This window comes from Hippichthys cyanospilos, chromosome 3, assembly GCF_059441005.1.
Source record: "Hippichthys cyanospilos isolate Australia breed blue-spotted pipefish chromosome 3, RoL_Hcya_1.0, whole genome shotgun sequence".
Lineage (NCBI taxonomy): Eukaryota > Metazoa > Chordata > Actinopteri > Syngnathiformes > Syngnathidae > Hippichthys > Hippichthys cyanospilos.
Genome location: NC_142371.1, coordinates 21912317 through 21927929, shown reverse-complemented (window position 1 = coordinate 21927929; position 15613 = coordinate 21912317). Strand labels below are relative to the sequence as shown.

Genomic DNA, 15613 nt, shown 5'->3' with positions numbered 1-15613 from the left:
CCCAACCAACTTTGAACCCTGCAACAATATTTTTAATCCAGTCATATCAAGACATTTTAGATTAACAAGCTCATACGTTTACAAACGTGTCCTCCAAATCTCCAGGAGGTTCAAAGATCACTTGGTGTCATATAACATTAATTAAATGAGAAACAAAAACATAAAACAACACTCCTACAGTCCTTTTTTAGACATGATCTTTGAGAGCAGCTGTTTTCAAATTGTGGTACAAGTGCTCCTGGTGATATATAAAGCGCTTCACCGGGTACGTGAGATTTTAAAAAGGTAGTAACTAAAAGCATTGTAGTGCTTTTTAGTACCATGACAGGAACAGTACATGTTTCTTTTCAAATTAAGATCCAATTAATTGGAACTTGAACCAACGTATTGATAAGCTCTGTTCAGTGAAACGTTAAGTTTTATATGGATGCGCATTGTTATTGGTGACACAGATTCCTGGCAGATGGTTCAGAAATAATGCAGCCTTTCTGTAGAGAATTTGTTATGCTCCTTACCTCTGTGGCCTCCAAATCGTCAGAAGGCTCATCACCTCTTGGAGCTATATCGCAGTCTTTTAAAATCAGCCTTTCCACTACATTCTTGATGAAAAACAGGTACCAGAACTTAAAACGACACACTTAAAGTTATTTTTCATACATTCAAATGAGATACTAGTACCAATGGGAGTAGGTGATGGTTGCAGGTGAGATGTTACCAGGGTTTCTTTTCGTATTTGCAACTTTTGATGCGCTGCATTTTAGTGTTGTGACAGGAAAAGTTAATGTTTTTCAAACTAAGAGCAGATCAATTGGAACATGAAGCAATGTAGTGCTTTTGCCCTTATTCCACTTAGGGTTGAAGCTTGGCAAGTGTCCACAAAGGTAGGGGCTCTTTAGATCACCTCAGGGTTCATACAAGAGATCATCCAAATATCGCCAGATACCACCTGACGTTCCTCTTGTTCCGAGGTAACATGTTCAAAATTTCTTGCGACAAGAGCAGTCTGGAGACCTCTGGCGCCATTCTGGCGACCTCTGGCGACCTTGAATGAAGCCAGAAGAGCTCCAAAGAGCCGCTACCTTCACAGACACTTGTGTTACAGCAATTCCTCGGAAACTGTTGCATGCCCTTACGTTGTTAAGTTCCTTAAACATGCACTTTGTCATTTGTAACAATTTACAAGCAGATGGGTGAGAAATCATTCTGATTGTGACTGTTCCATTCTGTTCCATCGTGACAAGCACACGAGACAAATACGACACGAGGTCTGAGTGTCCACTTTGATGTTGAAGAAGTGCTCGTGAGCAGTAGATGTCGTGACAGACGACCCTGAGGCCCTTGAAGAAGTCCTTTAGCATAGTCTCCAGCCCTTCTTCCACCCACTGTATTTCAATCAGCTACTCTAGAAGATAGATTATATTACATCAACTTCTTTATTTATCTGCCCAGAAATGGTGTCACCAATGACAATGCACATAGACTGCATTGACATGAAACGTAACAACAAAAAAGGTGTGCAGCATTTTGCAGAGGCGTCATTATAACACAGTTTAGGAATAAGTTGGATAAAAGTTCCAATTTGTTTGCTCTTAATTTGAAAAGAAACATGTGCTCTTCCCGCCATGGCACTAAAAAGCATCATAATAGTTTTTGTGATATCTGCTCTATTAGATCATGTCTAAAAAAGGACTATAGGAGTGTTGTCTCATGTAAAAGTACGTATTTTCAGTATTTATTATGTTGTTATATGATGTGGTTTTGAGCCTTCTGGGTATTTGAAGGCCACACAGCAAAGTTTTCATTTTTTATATAATTGAGAGTTTTTGCCATGCAGGATATAGTAAAAAGTCTTTAGATGGTAGAAAGATTTAAAAATACAAAAATATTACACAATGTTGTTTTGAGCCTTCTGAGGATTTGGAGGTCACAGAGGGAAGGATCAGAACGCCTTCTCAACAGAATGACCAATCACAAAGTGTCATCATCACGAGCATGGGTTTAACTCCGTCTTACTTCAGTCCCGACATCTACTGCTCACGAGCACTTCTTCAGCAATGAGGGGGACACTCGGACCAGAACCTTTGTGATTCATTCACCTTGTGTCATATTTGTCTCGTGTGCTTGTCACGATGGAACAGAATGGGACAGTTTTGATAAGTCTTGATGGCTTTGTAGATGTGGACAAGTACAGATATATTTACTTGATGTTCTTTTTGTCAGTCTATGTTCTTGTCGTCGTCTCTAATTGCACTATTACTTGTCTGATCTGGATGGACAGGAACCTTCACGAGCCCATGTACGTTTTCATTGCGGCTTTGTCTCTTAACTCAATTTTGTTCAGCACTTGTATCCACCCAAAGTTTTTTGCGGATGTCATGTCTCATCAGCAGAGCGTATCTTATCACGGTTGTTTGGTCCAAGCTTATTTTTTCTACAGTTTTTATTGTGCTGACATACTGTTGTTGTTATCCATGTCTTATGACCGATATGTATCCATTTGCAGGCCTCTGCATTATTCATCCGCCATGGGTAGAACCAACGTCAGCATTTTCTTGCTTGTGGCATGGATTCTACCTTTCTGTGAGGTGTCGGTGACAATTGCCTTGCAGTCCAAACTAAAAATTTGCAAGTTGAATATGCAGGCATTTTTTTGCAATGCAACATTAATTACGATTCACTGTACGATATCAAGGGCTCTTACTCTTTGGACCTTAATCACTATAATTGGCATAGCTGTCATGCCTGTGCTGTTCATCTTCTTCACGTACATCAAGATATTTATGGTCGTTTATCATAGCCAAAGAGAAGTCTGGAAAAAAGCCATGGATACGTGTTTACCACACCTGATTGTTTTAGTGACTACCATTGGTTTGATACTCTGATATCATCCTAGGGCTACTGGAGTCAGTGCTTCCACAAAAAGTGCGCTTGATTATGACTCTCCAAACAGTGGTGTACAATCCTCTGCTCAATCCGATCATATACGGCTTGAAGATGACAGAAATCCGGAAGCGCTTGAAGACATTGTTCTTGATATGATCCAAAATCAAGTGCAATGAAGATAACGTTCACATATTTGGCCATGCATGCATGCTTAATCTGTGTAAAGTTGTTGATTTGACCTGTGTGTCTTTGTGCCTTCATGTGGGTGTGTGTCTGTGTTTCAACAAAATCTCTGATATTGTATAATAATAAAAATACCTCCCAGAAGCACCAGCCACCATACATTTCTAACAAAATCACATTTCTTTCATGAAATTGCATTCATTTATACCTAAGTGCAATCCACATTTCAAGGTAACAAATACGACTGAACGAATTGTCCCCCAACTTAAAGATATCTCAGCAATTTTTGCTTTCTTGGTTAAACCTTGGTTAACTTTCTTCAAGGATATTAAATTGTTATTATATATATATATATATATATATATATGTACTTTTTGGATTTTAAAACAACACTAATCATGTATAAGGAATATATGTTATGATTTGAGAGGCACAAGTGATTTTAAAAAGTCCAAGACAAGGACCAACAAAAAAAAAACAAACGTGTTCACCGTGGTAATTTATGGAATAGGCCCTACTTATGGAATAGATTTGAAAAAATGTGAATCATGCATATACTGTTTTCAAATAAAGGTTTAAAAAACAGTCTTGCTTAAATATGTGGATTTTTGTGTAAAACTTAATAATGTGTAGAAAATTCTTATGAAGAGGTATTTCTGTTCTGACATATTACTCTACTATAATTTATGGAATACTTATGGAATAGATTTGAAAAAATGTGAATCATGCATATACTGTTTTCAAATAAATGTTTAAAAAACAGTCTTGCTTAAATATGTGAATTTTGTGTAAAACTTAATAATGCGTAAAAAATTCTTATGAAGAGGTATTTCTGTTCTGCCATATTACTCTACTATATACTATATACCTTACCTAGTATTCATTTATTATGTAAAAACCAAGTGAAAACAAAGTGTAGGACTCGACAAGTTCTTGAATCTATTCCTACTCCTTTTGAACATGTAAACTAGTGGACTGCTATTTCTATTGTTTATTTTTTCTCATTTCTAATGGTAATAAATGTTTCTTATTTTATTTCATTTTATTCTTTTTCATTCTTATTGTGTTTATATGTTCAATGAAATCAAAATAGGCCTAAATTAGGGGTGCTCGGCGTGTCGATAGGAGTCGACGGTGAAACCTGTACGGCAAGCAAGAATAAGACGAAACAAAACAAGAGAAGGGCTGAAAGCTATTAGCGGTGGGGCTAAAAGCTAGCTTAACTCATGCAATGGGTTATTCATAATATTCCCTTAATTTCACCACAAACATTTGTGTTATCTTTATGACTAAGAATACCTTTTACGTTATTCATACCTTTGCATTAATGACGTGAGATCTGGTGTGCATGTTGCGGTGGTCGATTATTGTGTGGTTTACAGTAGTTGGGGCACACTATGTTGATTAACGCTTTGAAATGATATTTTGCATGGTTTTAGGCTTATGTTGTAGAGAATTCAGCAATTTTGAGTCACAGATCAGGTTGATTTTTGGTGAATGAGCAATAAATGGCAATCAATAAAACTTTGTCCATTTACTTTGTAAAACACATTTTCTGTTTAGAAAACAACAACAAAAATATTCTATAGAAAATGCCAAATGTGTCCGTTTAGATATTAGTACCGTATTTTCCGCACTATAAGGTGCACCCTCAATTAATGACTTATTTTAAAACTTTTTTCACATATAAGGCGCACCGGATTATAAGCCGCACCCTCAATCAATGACATATTTTAAAACTTTTTCAATGACAATATAGTAATACTCAAAGTAACAACAATAATAACTCAAATAATAACTCTCAATAGCATAATAACTCAATGTCAATATGACAAACCTTGTTCAACTGTAAACACACAAAAGAAACAGGTAAAGCTTATTTTATCACTTCATTCCTCATCTACGGATACCAATCTCAATATTGAGCCATATATAAGGCGCACCGGATTATAAGGCGCACCCTCAATTAATGACTTATTTTAAAACTTTTTTCACATATAAGGCGCACCGGATTATAAGGCGCACCCTCAATCAATGACATATTTTAAAACTTTTTCAATGACAATATAGTAATACTCAAAGTAATAACAATAATAACTCAAATAATAACTCTCAATAGCATAATAACTCAATGTCAATATGACAAACCTTGTTCAACTGTAAACACACAAAAGAAACAGGTAAAGCTTACTTTCTGAGTTCATTCCTCTTCTACCAATCCCAATCTCAATATTGATCCATATATAAGGCGCACCTGATTAAAAAGCGCACCATCAGTTTTTTAAAAAAAAGAAATAAGGCTTTTAGGTGCGCCTTATAGTGCGGAAAATACGGTACGTTACTTAAAGGGACACTTCAGTGTCTCTTAATTGGAGGATATGTAAAAAACGTTTCTTCTAAGATTCTTCCTCAATAAAAGCTCACCAGAGATTGAACACTCCAGTTATGTTTGTTTGCAAGGAACATCAATAATGTCTTTTGTCCCCCAATGAGTCTAAAATGTTTGTAATTCATATCCAATATCCAAATCCGTGTTCAAATCTAATGTCCCGCCTGAAGTGCTTTCATGTACCCCTAGGCTTAAATGTACCTTCATTTAAGAACCGCTGCTCGAAAAGCTCATGTCCAAAAAAGAATTTTAGGAGTGTCGTTTTAAGTCATTTTATGTCTTCTTTGTCATGAAGCAATTTTTATATTTGCCGAGGTGGGAAATTTTGCTCGTCATCGGTCATCACGCTGGGCACTGGTCCAAAATTGTCAGTCATTTTTTTCTAACTGAAACAAACTGTAAGCGTCTTTCGGTCAACATGTTTTTTGTTGTTTGTTTTTAAAGGCGCTTCTGTCAATAAATTTCACTCGGTCCGTCGATCGTCGGCACGTTAGATGTCGGTGACGGTCGTCAGGCAGTCTAAACCATAGATGTGGAACTCCAGTCCTCGAGGGCCGGTATCCTGCATGTTTTTGAACAGTCTCTCTCAAACACACCCGATTCAAATGATTACAATCGTTTTCAAGCTGCTGCAGAGCTTGATGACAAGCTCATCATTTGAATCAGGTGTGTTGGTTTGAGAAACCCTGAAAACATGCAGGATAGTGGCCCTCGAGGACCGGATTTCGACACATATGATCTCAACTAAAACACAGAACGTTGTCTTTGAAGGGGTTTAATTTGCAATGCTACAATTTTTGGATTTTCTGTAAGATACCGAGGTTTCTCACTTTATGGATATTTATATTCAACACAAGTCAGAAGGCTTGGTCGATCACACTCAGTTGTCATCTAAAACGACGAGCCATCGCCATTAAATTCATATGCGTAATTCCTACTCTTGTCCGCTTCAACCTGTGACAAATATAATAAGAATCAGCTTATTATTTTGGATTTTATTGACTAAAATATACTGGATGTTGTTGTCAATTTTGGCCACAATATTAGACAGAACAGCAAAGCAAGCAAGTTCTTTGCTTTCCGCCCCCACAACAAATGACTCAGGTATTCATATCCTTAATTTGTGGAACAATAAGAGGGAAAAAAATCAATCAATCAATCAATCAATCAAATTTTATTTATATAGCCCTAAATCACCGAAGTCTCAAAGGGCTTCACAGAATGAAAAGAGGTCATACAGAGACATCTTTTCAATGTAAGGTACACAACAGCATCCCCTGTCAAAGCTCCCAGAAGGGGAAGGAAAAACTCAAAAACCCCAATTTGGGGAAAATCAGAAACCTCCAGAAGGGACCACAGGTGGGAGGAGCCCCCTTCCAGGCCCACAGGTTAAAGTGGATGCTGCATGTACCGAACACAGAAACAATATAAATTACAGAAAACATATTGTGCTATATAGTGCAGTGATGTCTTGACAGCAGGCAAAGCCATTGGGCAGGAACCATCCCGCATTCCAGCCAGGTGGACCGCAGACGGCTAGACTCCTAACCCGTGATGGTCGACCAGCGCAGGACCCAATGGAGGCGGTCAAGTCAACCCTCACCATCTAGCTAGCCCCCTCTCCCGGCCGGAAGAGGGGGGCAGGAAAAAAGAAGAAGGCTGCAGACAGGCTAATTTAACTAAATGCTTTTGAGTATAGATGTGTTTTTAGTCGGGATTTAAAGATTTCTACCGAGGTGGCTGCGCGAACTTCCATAGGTAGGGCATTCCATAGTACTGGCGCGCGAATGGAAAATGCCCTTGATCCCGCAGACTTCTTTTTAGCCCGTGGGGTCGATAGCAAACCGGCATTTTGTGATCGAAGTTGTCGGGACGGAACATAAGGTGATACTAAGTCGACGAGATAGGAAGGAGCTAAACCGTGTAAAATTTTATAAGTAATTAACAACACCTTAAAATCACATCTCACGTGTATTGGAAGCCAATGCAGGTCAGCTAGAATCGGAGTAATATGATCAAACTTTCTCGTCCTTGTCAATAGTCTCGCCGCTGCATTCTGTACACACTGCAGGCTTTTAATGTGAGACATGGGAAGGCCAGAAAACAAAATGTTGCAATAGTCTAGGCGCGACGTAACAAATGCATGAATTAATGTTTCTGCATCGCTAAGAGAAAGAATAGGGCGAATTTTAGCTATACTGCGGAGGTGAAAAAACGCCGTTCTTGTCATGTTATTAATATGTGTTCGAAAAATCAGTTCTTTAAATTCGTATTCCTTGGGTGAAATGATTAGAAAAGTTCACATGAGAAAAATCTAAAACATTTTCTTGAACTGTCCAACTTAAAATTTTATAGGAATTCTGTCTTTGAAATTTGGGCTTTTTTTGTGTGGAACATCACCAAATGAAGACATTAGACGGTTGGGAATATTTAATACATTTTCATGACAGAATGATATACAGGTCAGTTATAAATTCAAGATTCAAGAGTTTTATTGTCATATGTACTGCAATTTTTTTATGTGGTATGAGTGATTTTGTTGGTCATCTTGCAGTTGTTATGAGTTAAAAAGCAAACACTGAAACTTATTGGACATGCAATGAAGTTAAAATTTTTCATCTGACACACGTGAACATACAAACATACACACACAGGCCCGCACACACCTCAAAACGCACATGCTCACATCCACCACCTTACTCACCCACCCAAACACTAAAATCATTTTTCCTCTACCTGTTTTGTTCTAATCTCAAAATGATTACTCCAAAAAAACATCCTCTTGATGTGTTTTTGGATTTCTTTCATCTTCAAGCCGTATATGATGGGAGTGAGCAGAGGATTGTACGCCACCGATTGCAGAGTGGTGATCAGTCGCAAACTTTTCGGAAGCGCCGACTCCACCAGTCCCAGAACGACGTCAAATTGTCTCAAACCAATGGTGGTCAGTAAAACAATCAGGTGGGGTAAACATGTATCAAGGGCTTTTTTCCGGGCTTCTCCGCAGCTCCGATAAACAACAACGAATATCTTGATGTAGGTGAAGAGGATGAAGAGCGAAGGGATGACAGCTATGTTCAAAATACAAATTAATATCCACACAGTGAGAGACCTTGGTATCGTACAGTAATTCTTAAAAGTTGTAACATTGCAAAAAATTGCCCCCAAAGACATGTTGCAAATTTTTAGTTTAGACTGCATGACAGCTAACACCAACATCTGACAGACGGGCAGAATCCAGGAGAAAATCAAGACAAAGCCGACACGAGTTGTGCCCATGCTTGATGCATACTGCAGAGGCCTGCAGATGGACACGTATCTGTCATAAGACATGGCGATCAACAGCATCATGTCAGAACTTCCGAAAGTGTGGAAAAAAAAGGTTTGGGTCACACAACCGGTAAAGGAAATGCTCTGCTGCTGCGACAAGACATCCACGATAAGTTTGGGGTAGATACAAGTGCTGAACAAAAGCGAGTTGAGAGACAAAGCCGCAATGAAAACGTACATGGGCTCGTGAAGGTTCCTGTGAATGCAAATCAGACAGATGATAGTGCAGTTAGAGACAACGACAAGAACATAGACTGACAAAAAGAAGATCAAGTAAGCGTATCTGTACTTGTCCACATCTACAAAGCCGTCAAGACTGAACAACACTGTTCCGTTCTGTTCCATCGTGACAAGCGCGCAAGACAAATACAACACAAGGTAAATAAATCATAGAGGTCCTGGTTCGAGTGTCCAATTGACGCTGAAGAAGAACCGCTGAGCAGTAGATGTCGAGACTGAAGTAAGACAACTTTGAACCGTTGCTCGGGATGAGGACAGTTTGTGATTGGACTTTGTGTTTCGGAGGCGTTCTGCTCCTTCCCTGTGTGACTTCTAAATTCTCAGAAGGCTCAAAACAACTTTGAACTTCACAACAGTATTTGTAATTTATTGTTTTCACCACAATCTGGATTAATACCCGCTTACATTTACATGAAAGACCACATCATGATGTTCTAGAGCAGCCTTTCTCAAACATTTTGGAGTCTTGGACCCCTTTTGGAAAGCAAATGTCCCAAGAACCCCCATTGCAAATGATTGCCGAAAAAAAAAAAAAACAGAAGTGCCCTTTTTATTCAGCAACATTTTTAATTTGACAAGTATATTTTGTTACTTTCTAGCTATACTGGTTTAGAAAATAAAAAATGCAAATTGCACGCCTCTTAACAAACAGGGTCAATTTCCCCCCAAAAGGTTGCTGCCAATTATTTAGTCAAAAACAGCACTAGCTTGTCTGGCTTCATCGCCAAACAAGAGTTTATAGACACGCATTTTGACACATTTGAAAATTACTACTTTTTAAAAAATATATTTAACTGGTTGTTTTATTGAAGAGTCATTAATACTTTCACCGTTTAATTTAAAATAAAATGAAATCAACACAGATATATATATATATATATATATATATATATATATATATATATATATATATATATATATATATATATATATATATATATATATATATATATATGCTTTTTTTGATAAATAACACAACGTTCTGTCCTTCCTATATGTTAAAATGGCTTCTATCTAGGTCACAGGTGTCAAACTCAAGGCCCGGGGGCCAGATCCGGCCCGCCGCATCATTTCACGCGGCCCGCGAAACGCCCATTCCAATTCAAGTTTCCAGTCAAAATATCACATTTATAAGTCAAGTTGAAATTGTTTGGGGGGGGAAAGCAAGCGCTTTTTGCCCTCACCCTCTCTCTGATTTCAAAACGAGTTAGAAGTGTGACAAACACACCCAAAATGTATTTTATCACAGTCATTCCGGCCCTCTGACAGAAACTGTAACTGCAACATGGCCCTCGATAAGAATGAGTTTGACACCCCTGATAGGTAGACGGACAGGCTACTATCAATGCACTATCAACAGTGACCAGAGAGGGCGCCAAAACACAGACTAAGCCAAACAAGGCACAAATCTACAACTGTTAAAAAGATGAACAAAGTCAGTTCCAAAAGACCCAAATTATTTCACGGACCCTCTGCAGTCAGGCCACGGACCCCTTTGAGAACCACTGTTCTAGAGCATCCGTTCTCAATGGCAGTACGAGTGCTCTTGGTGATACGCAAAGCGCTTCACGAGGTACATGAGGTTTTAAAAGGGTTACAACCAAAACTGCAGTAATGCTTTTTAGCGCCATGCCAGGAACAGTACTTGTTTCTTTTCAAATTAAGAGCTTATCAATTGGAACTTGAACCAAGTTACTGCTTTATGTGTTAATTCTCAGCAAGTGTGTTAATTAAGTATGAGTTACATGCCAGGATGGTCGTTCGATATGACATACTAAAATTTTATATATCATCTTGTAACTTAGCTGAAAGAATGTCAAATACTTGGGAGAATCATTTTATATTACACATTTTTATTTGATTAAGAGATGAATTTTTAATGGAACAATCATTTCTAAAAATATTCATTTTTGAAATTTCCTGACAGGCAGGTTCGATCCCCGGACCATCAAGACCATGTCGAAGTGTCCTTGAGCAAGACACTGAACCACCAGTTCATCAATAGGTCAATGACTAGTTCGCGTAAAGGGCTTTGAGCACCCAAGGTAGAAAAGCGCTATATAAGTGAAAGTCCATTTACGATAAATGAGCATTTCCTTGTTACCTAATTATTTCATATTTTTTTAACCACTAAATAATACTAAATAAAAAGCAAAAATTAGTAAGTAAACTAACTGTGGAAAAAGACCATCGTGTATAACAACATGGAACATTTGGTCATCGAAACTAAAAATATTCAATAGTACCCTCCATTTTTTGTAGTAGATATTGATAAATTCACTGATCAATCATTAATAGAAACCTTTGTTTAGTCAATGTCTGTTTTTATTTTCTAACTTCAAAACAAACTCTATTTTTCATTCCTTTAATGAAGCTGAAATGAAACTCACATATAACAATTCTAGTCCAGTAAACAACACACATCAATCAAACGGCTTCCTTAGAAGGCCCAGGAGAGAAGAATCCTGACAATGTGGACCTTTGTTGTGTAACCCATGAAAAACAAGCTCAACCTGGGAATAACTAATGATGACCCAGTGGTCACTGTTGTCGTCTTGTTTGTCAGGCCCATTCCTCCCATGAGTGAACGTCACTTTGACCGCCGAGGCTTCGCTAGCCTACCCCCTGAGGCCCGCCTTGTTTTTTTTCGCCATCCTTACATCACTCGCTGGTCCATTGCACCGCTAATGTCCTCTGGGAACACTCAATTAACTAAGCTAAAATGCGCTAAGCTAAGAAAACATCGCCGTGACACCAGGGTCATCATTAGCGCATTCCTTTGACCCGGCTAACCTTTTACATGTTCTCAAGGTTTTCGGTAGAACAGTGCTTAGTAGCACATGCTAGTATTATAATATATGATGGACATGTCATATTGTAGATATACATTAGGGATGATAATTGCTTGATTGATTTTATTCAGCATGTAGACACACATTTCTTCACAATAAACAAAATCAGAGCAAAAGATCAACGCCGAATAGTTTCGTAGTGTTCGAGTAGGACAGTGCTTCTCGCCCCCCCCCCTAGGAAAGAGAAAGCATTTTGTGCCCCCCCCCACACACACACTTACATTGCGACCATAAATAAGGATATTATCTAAAAAATGCTGTATCGTTTTTAACATTGACACAAGGTAAAAAGCAATACAAAAATGTTCAACAACTGTGAACTACTTTTTTTTTGATGAGATGTTTGCCTTTTATCAAACATTCCAATGATGCCAGTCAGAGGTTTCGAATGACTCCTTCACAAACACTTATTCAGAACTAAACAGATAGCAAAAGATTTCCGCGGTTGTTTTTTTTTTCCACATTTGGTGAGCAGACAGGTACTCCACTGAGACAATTTTTTCAAACTGTTTCTGTGCTGTTTGTGAACTTTTTCAGTAATATGTGTGAAATCAACAAGTTGTTTATGTTCCTGCAGCAATGGTTGATGTTCTCAAAGGCGTGAACTTGCTGGAGACCCTTAAAAACTCCATGGAACGCAACCAGTTGTCTGAGGTCAAAGATGCGGTGGAAGACCTCCTCATCGGCAGGCTCAACTTGGCCGTCGTGGGCGAGCGTTCCGAGGAGAAGATCACCTTCATCAACTCCCTCCACGGTGACGAAGGCGCCGTCCCCCCATCGTCGGTCCACGATGAGGACTTGAGGTGCTATCCTAATCCCGCACACCCCGACTTCCGTCTGTGGGACCTCCCGCCGGTCCCCGCAGCGTCTCCATTTGAGCCCGACGTTTACATGGATGGCGTCAAGTTCCTCCGCTACAACGTGGTCTTCCTGACGTTCACGCGGACGCCGCCTCCGAGCGTGGCCGCATTGTTCCTGCGGGCCCGTTCGCTGCAGCTCCAGACGGTCTACCTGACTCTTTTGGTTTCTGGGAAAAACCAAGAGCTGGAATCGAAGAGGAGCGCCAGCACGGAGGCTCTGAGATCTCAGGGTGTCACGCAGCCCAAAGTCTACCTGGTTAATCCCTCTGCTCTGGAGACTCTGGACTTCCCTGCCCTGCTGGAAGACCTGGCCAAAGATCTTCCGGAGATCAGGTGACCAAAATGTGCGCAATACAGTCGTGTATTGCAAAAAGAAAAAAACTTTTCCCTCCTCTGATTGGGGCCAGGTTCAGTTTGTAACACAAAGTGTGATGATTTCATGAGTGTCTAAACGTAAACATTTGATTGCTTTCCAAAAAAAACACACATAACCAAGGATTAATAACCCTTTCTTGGATCCTAACAGGAAAAAAATATATATACTGTATATCTGAAAACAATTAACTCATTCAATCCCATAGACGCATTTAAACGTCTTTACAAAGAACAGACCATAAGACAAAATATTATTTTACAAATGCAAAACGAAAGGACATTTTTGCTGCGTTTTATAAACGGAGACCACCATCTGCATGAGGGGACGCCGACCAATAGCAGACCAGCATTGCGTCACGCGTTGCATGGAAGCAGTTAGACGGCAATAGTAAATAAGTGCAATTACCTAAAAATGCCAGCAGATGGAGGCAAAACAACACAAATACAGCCAAGCCCCTAGGGTCATGACAGTTGTTTTTAGTCTCATAACTGGGAAAATGTCATAAGAGGGGATGAAAAAACTCATGAGAAACATGAGAATGTCGTAAATCAGAGAAGTTGTAGCACGGGGGTCCACTGTATTTCTATTTATTTTGTTCATTTTACTAAAGACTCATAATCATGTATGACTTATGATGGCAAATCAAAGTTGAATTCAATTTATTTTTGTTTTTTGCTGTTCATTGAGACTATGCCTGATAGTCCAAAAGATACAGTTTTAAGCTTTTTTCGTGGAATCTGGGGTGTTTGGATAAAAAAACCAAAAATAAGTTAGCAGTTAAATATATGTTTGACCACATGACTTGATCCCATCTGTGTCAGATGGTACGCTCTCCTGATGGCGCTGCCCACCTTGACCGCCGCCCTGGTGACCCAAAAGAAGGAGGCGTTCGGAGCCCTGGTGTGGGCGGCGGCCTCTCTGTCCGGCGGCGTTTCCACCGTCCCGCTCCCATTTTTGGCCTCGGCGGTGGACTCAAGCGTAGCCGTACGGGTTCTGTGCAAAGCCCAAGCATCGCTGTGTCTGGACGACGCCTCCGTGGAGCGTCTGGCGCGGCGGCGAGGCCTGGACCCGGCACGCCTCAAAGCCCTGCGGGTGTGCCCGCTCTCGGCAGAGGTCACCAAGGCGGAGGTAAGGAGGCGACTGGCGGTGGCGGAGAAGGACTGGACCACGCTGTCTTCCAGGCTGGTCCAGATGGCCGTGCCTAGACACGCCCGCTCGGCCGGGCGCTCCTTCACCGCCATGCTGCACGCCTTGAACGGCGCCATTGACGACATGGCCGCGGACGCCGATAAGATTTTGGCCTCGGCTTTCGCTTAGAAAAGTCAAATCACTCAGGTCAAGTCAAGATACTTTGCTGAATATGTTTGCAAAGTAAAACCCAATTAAAGCAGAAGAACTTTGAGTTTGCTGAGATTTTTTATTTGCCTGAAGGAAGACTACGTTTCCCGTGTGGACCAGCGCATAGCGTTATGAAATCCTGATGGTCTGCGTTTGGACTACATTTCTGTTTCCAGATGACTAGCGATGAGGTAATGAACATAAGTGGGTGTGAACGATATCATGCTTTTGAGCTTGTTGCATGGCATTTGTGTCAGGATGGGACTGATTAAAATTTCATTATCAGCACACCATAAAAAAAATCACTGTTTTAAAAAAAAAAAAGGAGACTTAGGAGGACAATAGAATAACAGATAAATAAATACATAAGAAATGTTGGCATGGTTTTGAATTATTACTGCACTAAAATTAGCAATTAAAAATTCTTAATCTTAAGGAAAAAATGTGTTTTACAAATGAAGATAAACACATAGTTGTGTTTCTAAATTTGCATACATAATAGCCAACTAATAGGTCACGCTACTCATGACAAGTTGACAAGTGAATTTTTTTTTATCATTTTTCACAGAATTTTTCATTATATATTTATAACTTTTTTGGTGTTTTGCCAAATCAGCTAGACTGATTTTTTTTTTACCCAAGAAGCTGGAAGAGTCTGCGTTTACAAATTTACATCTCACATCAAAGTGTGCTGCCCTCTAGCGGTCGACACTGGAATTAAATAGAGTGGAGGGGCGGGCTTTGCTTTTACGCTCTGTCATGCCATCTAGTGTAATTGTAAATCTACAGCACCGGATGGTGCTGTGGCGTTATAAACGGTCAATATTTTTTTTCTACATCACATTCTTTAACATTTTTCAGATATATATTTAGGATATCAATGTTAAAGTTCCAGATCAATATACATTTATTATTCTTTATTCACTTTTTGTTGATCAAAAATGTTTCTCGTTTGAGTAGGAACTTACTTTTTTTTTAAATTTCAGGCATATTGATGCACTAGCATGCTATTTTTTTTCATATTCAGAATGAGCCCTATAAAAATTCATTTTAACATTTGCTAATTTTATCCAAATGTCTCTTTTCGTTTGTTAATGTCAAAAGCAATACAATTTTAGGTATTATACAATTTTCATAAATAATGATTTAATTTACAGACACT

The 15613-nt window shown here is 39.3% G+C and overlaps 4 protein-coding genes across 4 annotated transcripts in view; 3 read left to right on the top strand and 1 right to left on the bottom strand.

Annotated features, from left to right (window-relative positions):
• LOC148426273 (sialic acid-binding Ig-like lectin 14) overlaps positions 1-2927 on the top strand; it is a 32497-nt gene extending 29570 nt beyond the window's left edge. The window contains exon 18 of the mRNA XM_088409470.1: positions 2894-2927. The gene's annotated coding sequence lies outside the window, so the exon portion shown is untranslated. The remainder of the gene's footprint in view (positions 1-2893) is intronic.
• Positions 2130-3788, top strand: LOC148426272 (olfactory receptor 1N2-like; the record flags this gene model as incomplete). The annotated part of the gene is given in 3 exon segments (XM_088409472.1): positions 2130-2187; positions 2272-2878; positions 2880-3788. Coding segments are annotated over 3 exon segments (825 nt in total), but the record flags the coding sequence as incomplete, so codon positions are not given.
• Positions 3789-4166: 378 nt separating this feature from the next.
• LOC148426271 (olfactory receptor 1500-like) lies at positions 4167-9130 on the bottom strand. Its single transcript, XM_088409639.1, has 3 exons — positions 8769-9130; positions 8221-8462; positions 4167-4207 (listed from the first exon to the last, which is right to left on the bottom strand). Exons 1-3 carry the CDS (start codon positions 9128-9130, stop codon positions 4167-4169), a joined length of 645 nt encoding a protein of 214 aa, XP_088265765.1.
• Positions 6611-14515, top strand: irgq2 (immunity-related GTPase family, q2). The gene is made up of 3 exons (XM_088409471.1): positions 6611-8416; positions 12455-13070; positions 13935-14515. Exons 2-3 carry the CDS (start codon positions 12457-12459, stop codon positions 14428-14430), a joined length of 1110 nt encoding a protein of 369 aa, XP_088265597.1. The 5' UTR covers positions 6611-8416; positions 12455-12456; the 3' UTR covers positions 14431-14515.
• Positions 14516-15613: the final 1098 nt, after the last annotated feature.

Coding starts and splice junctions, on each gene's coding strand:
- LOC148426271 (XM_088409639.1), bottom strand. CDS start 9,130: ATGGAACAGAACGGAACAGTGTTGTTCAGTCTTGACGGCTTTGTAGAT. Junction 8,463..8,768: donor ATGTCTTATGACAGATACGT/GTCCATCTGCAG, acceptor TGTTTATCGGAG/CTGCGGAGAAGCCCGGAAAA. Junction 4,208..8,220: donor CAAGAGGATGTTTTTTTGGA/GTAATCATTTTG, acceptor CTTGCCGTACAG/GTTTCACCGTCGACTCCTAT.
- irgq2 (XM_088409471.1), top strand. CDS start 12,457: ATGGTTGATGTTCTCAAAGGCGTGAACTTGCTGGAGACCCTTAAAAAC. Junction 13,071..13,934: donor AAAGATCTTCCGGAGATCAG/GTGACCAAAATG, acceptor CATCTGTGTCAG/ATGGTACGCTCTCCTGATGG.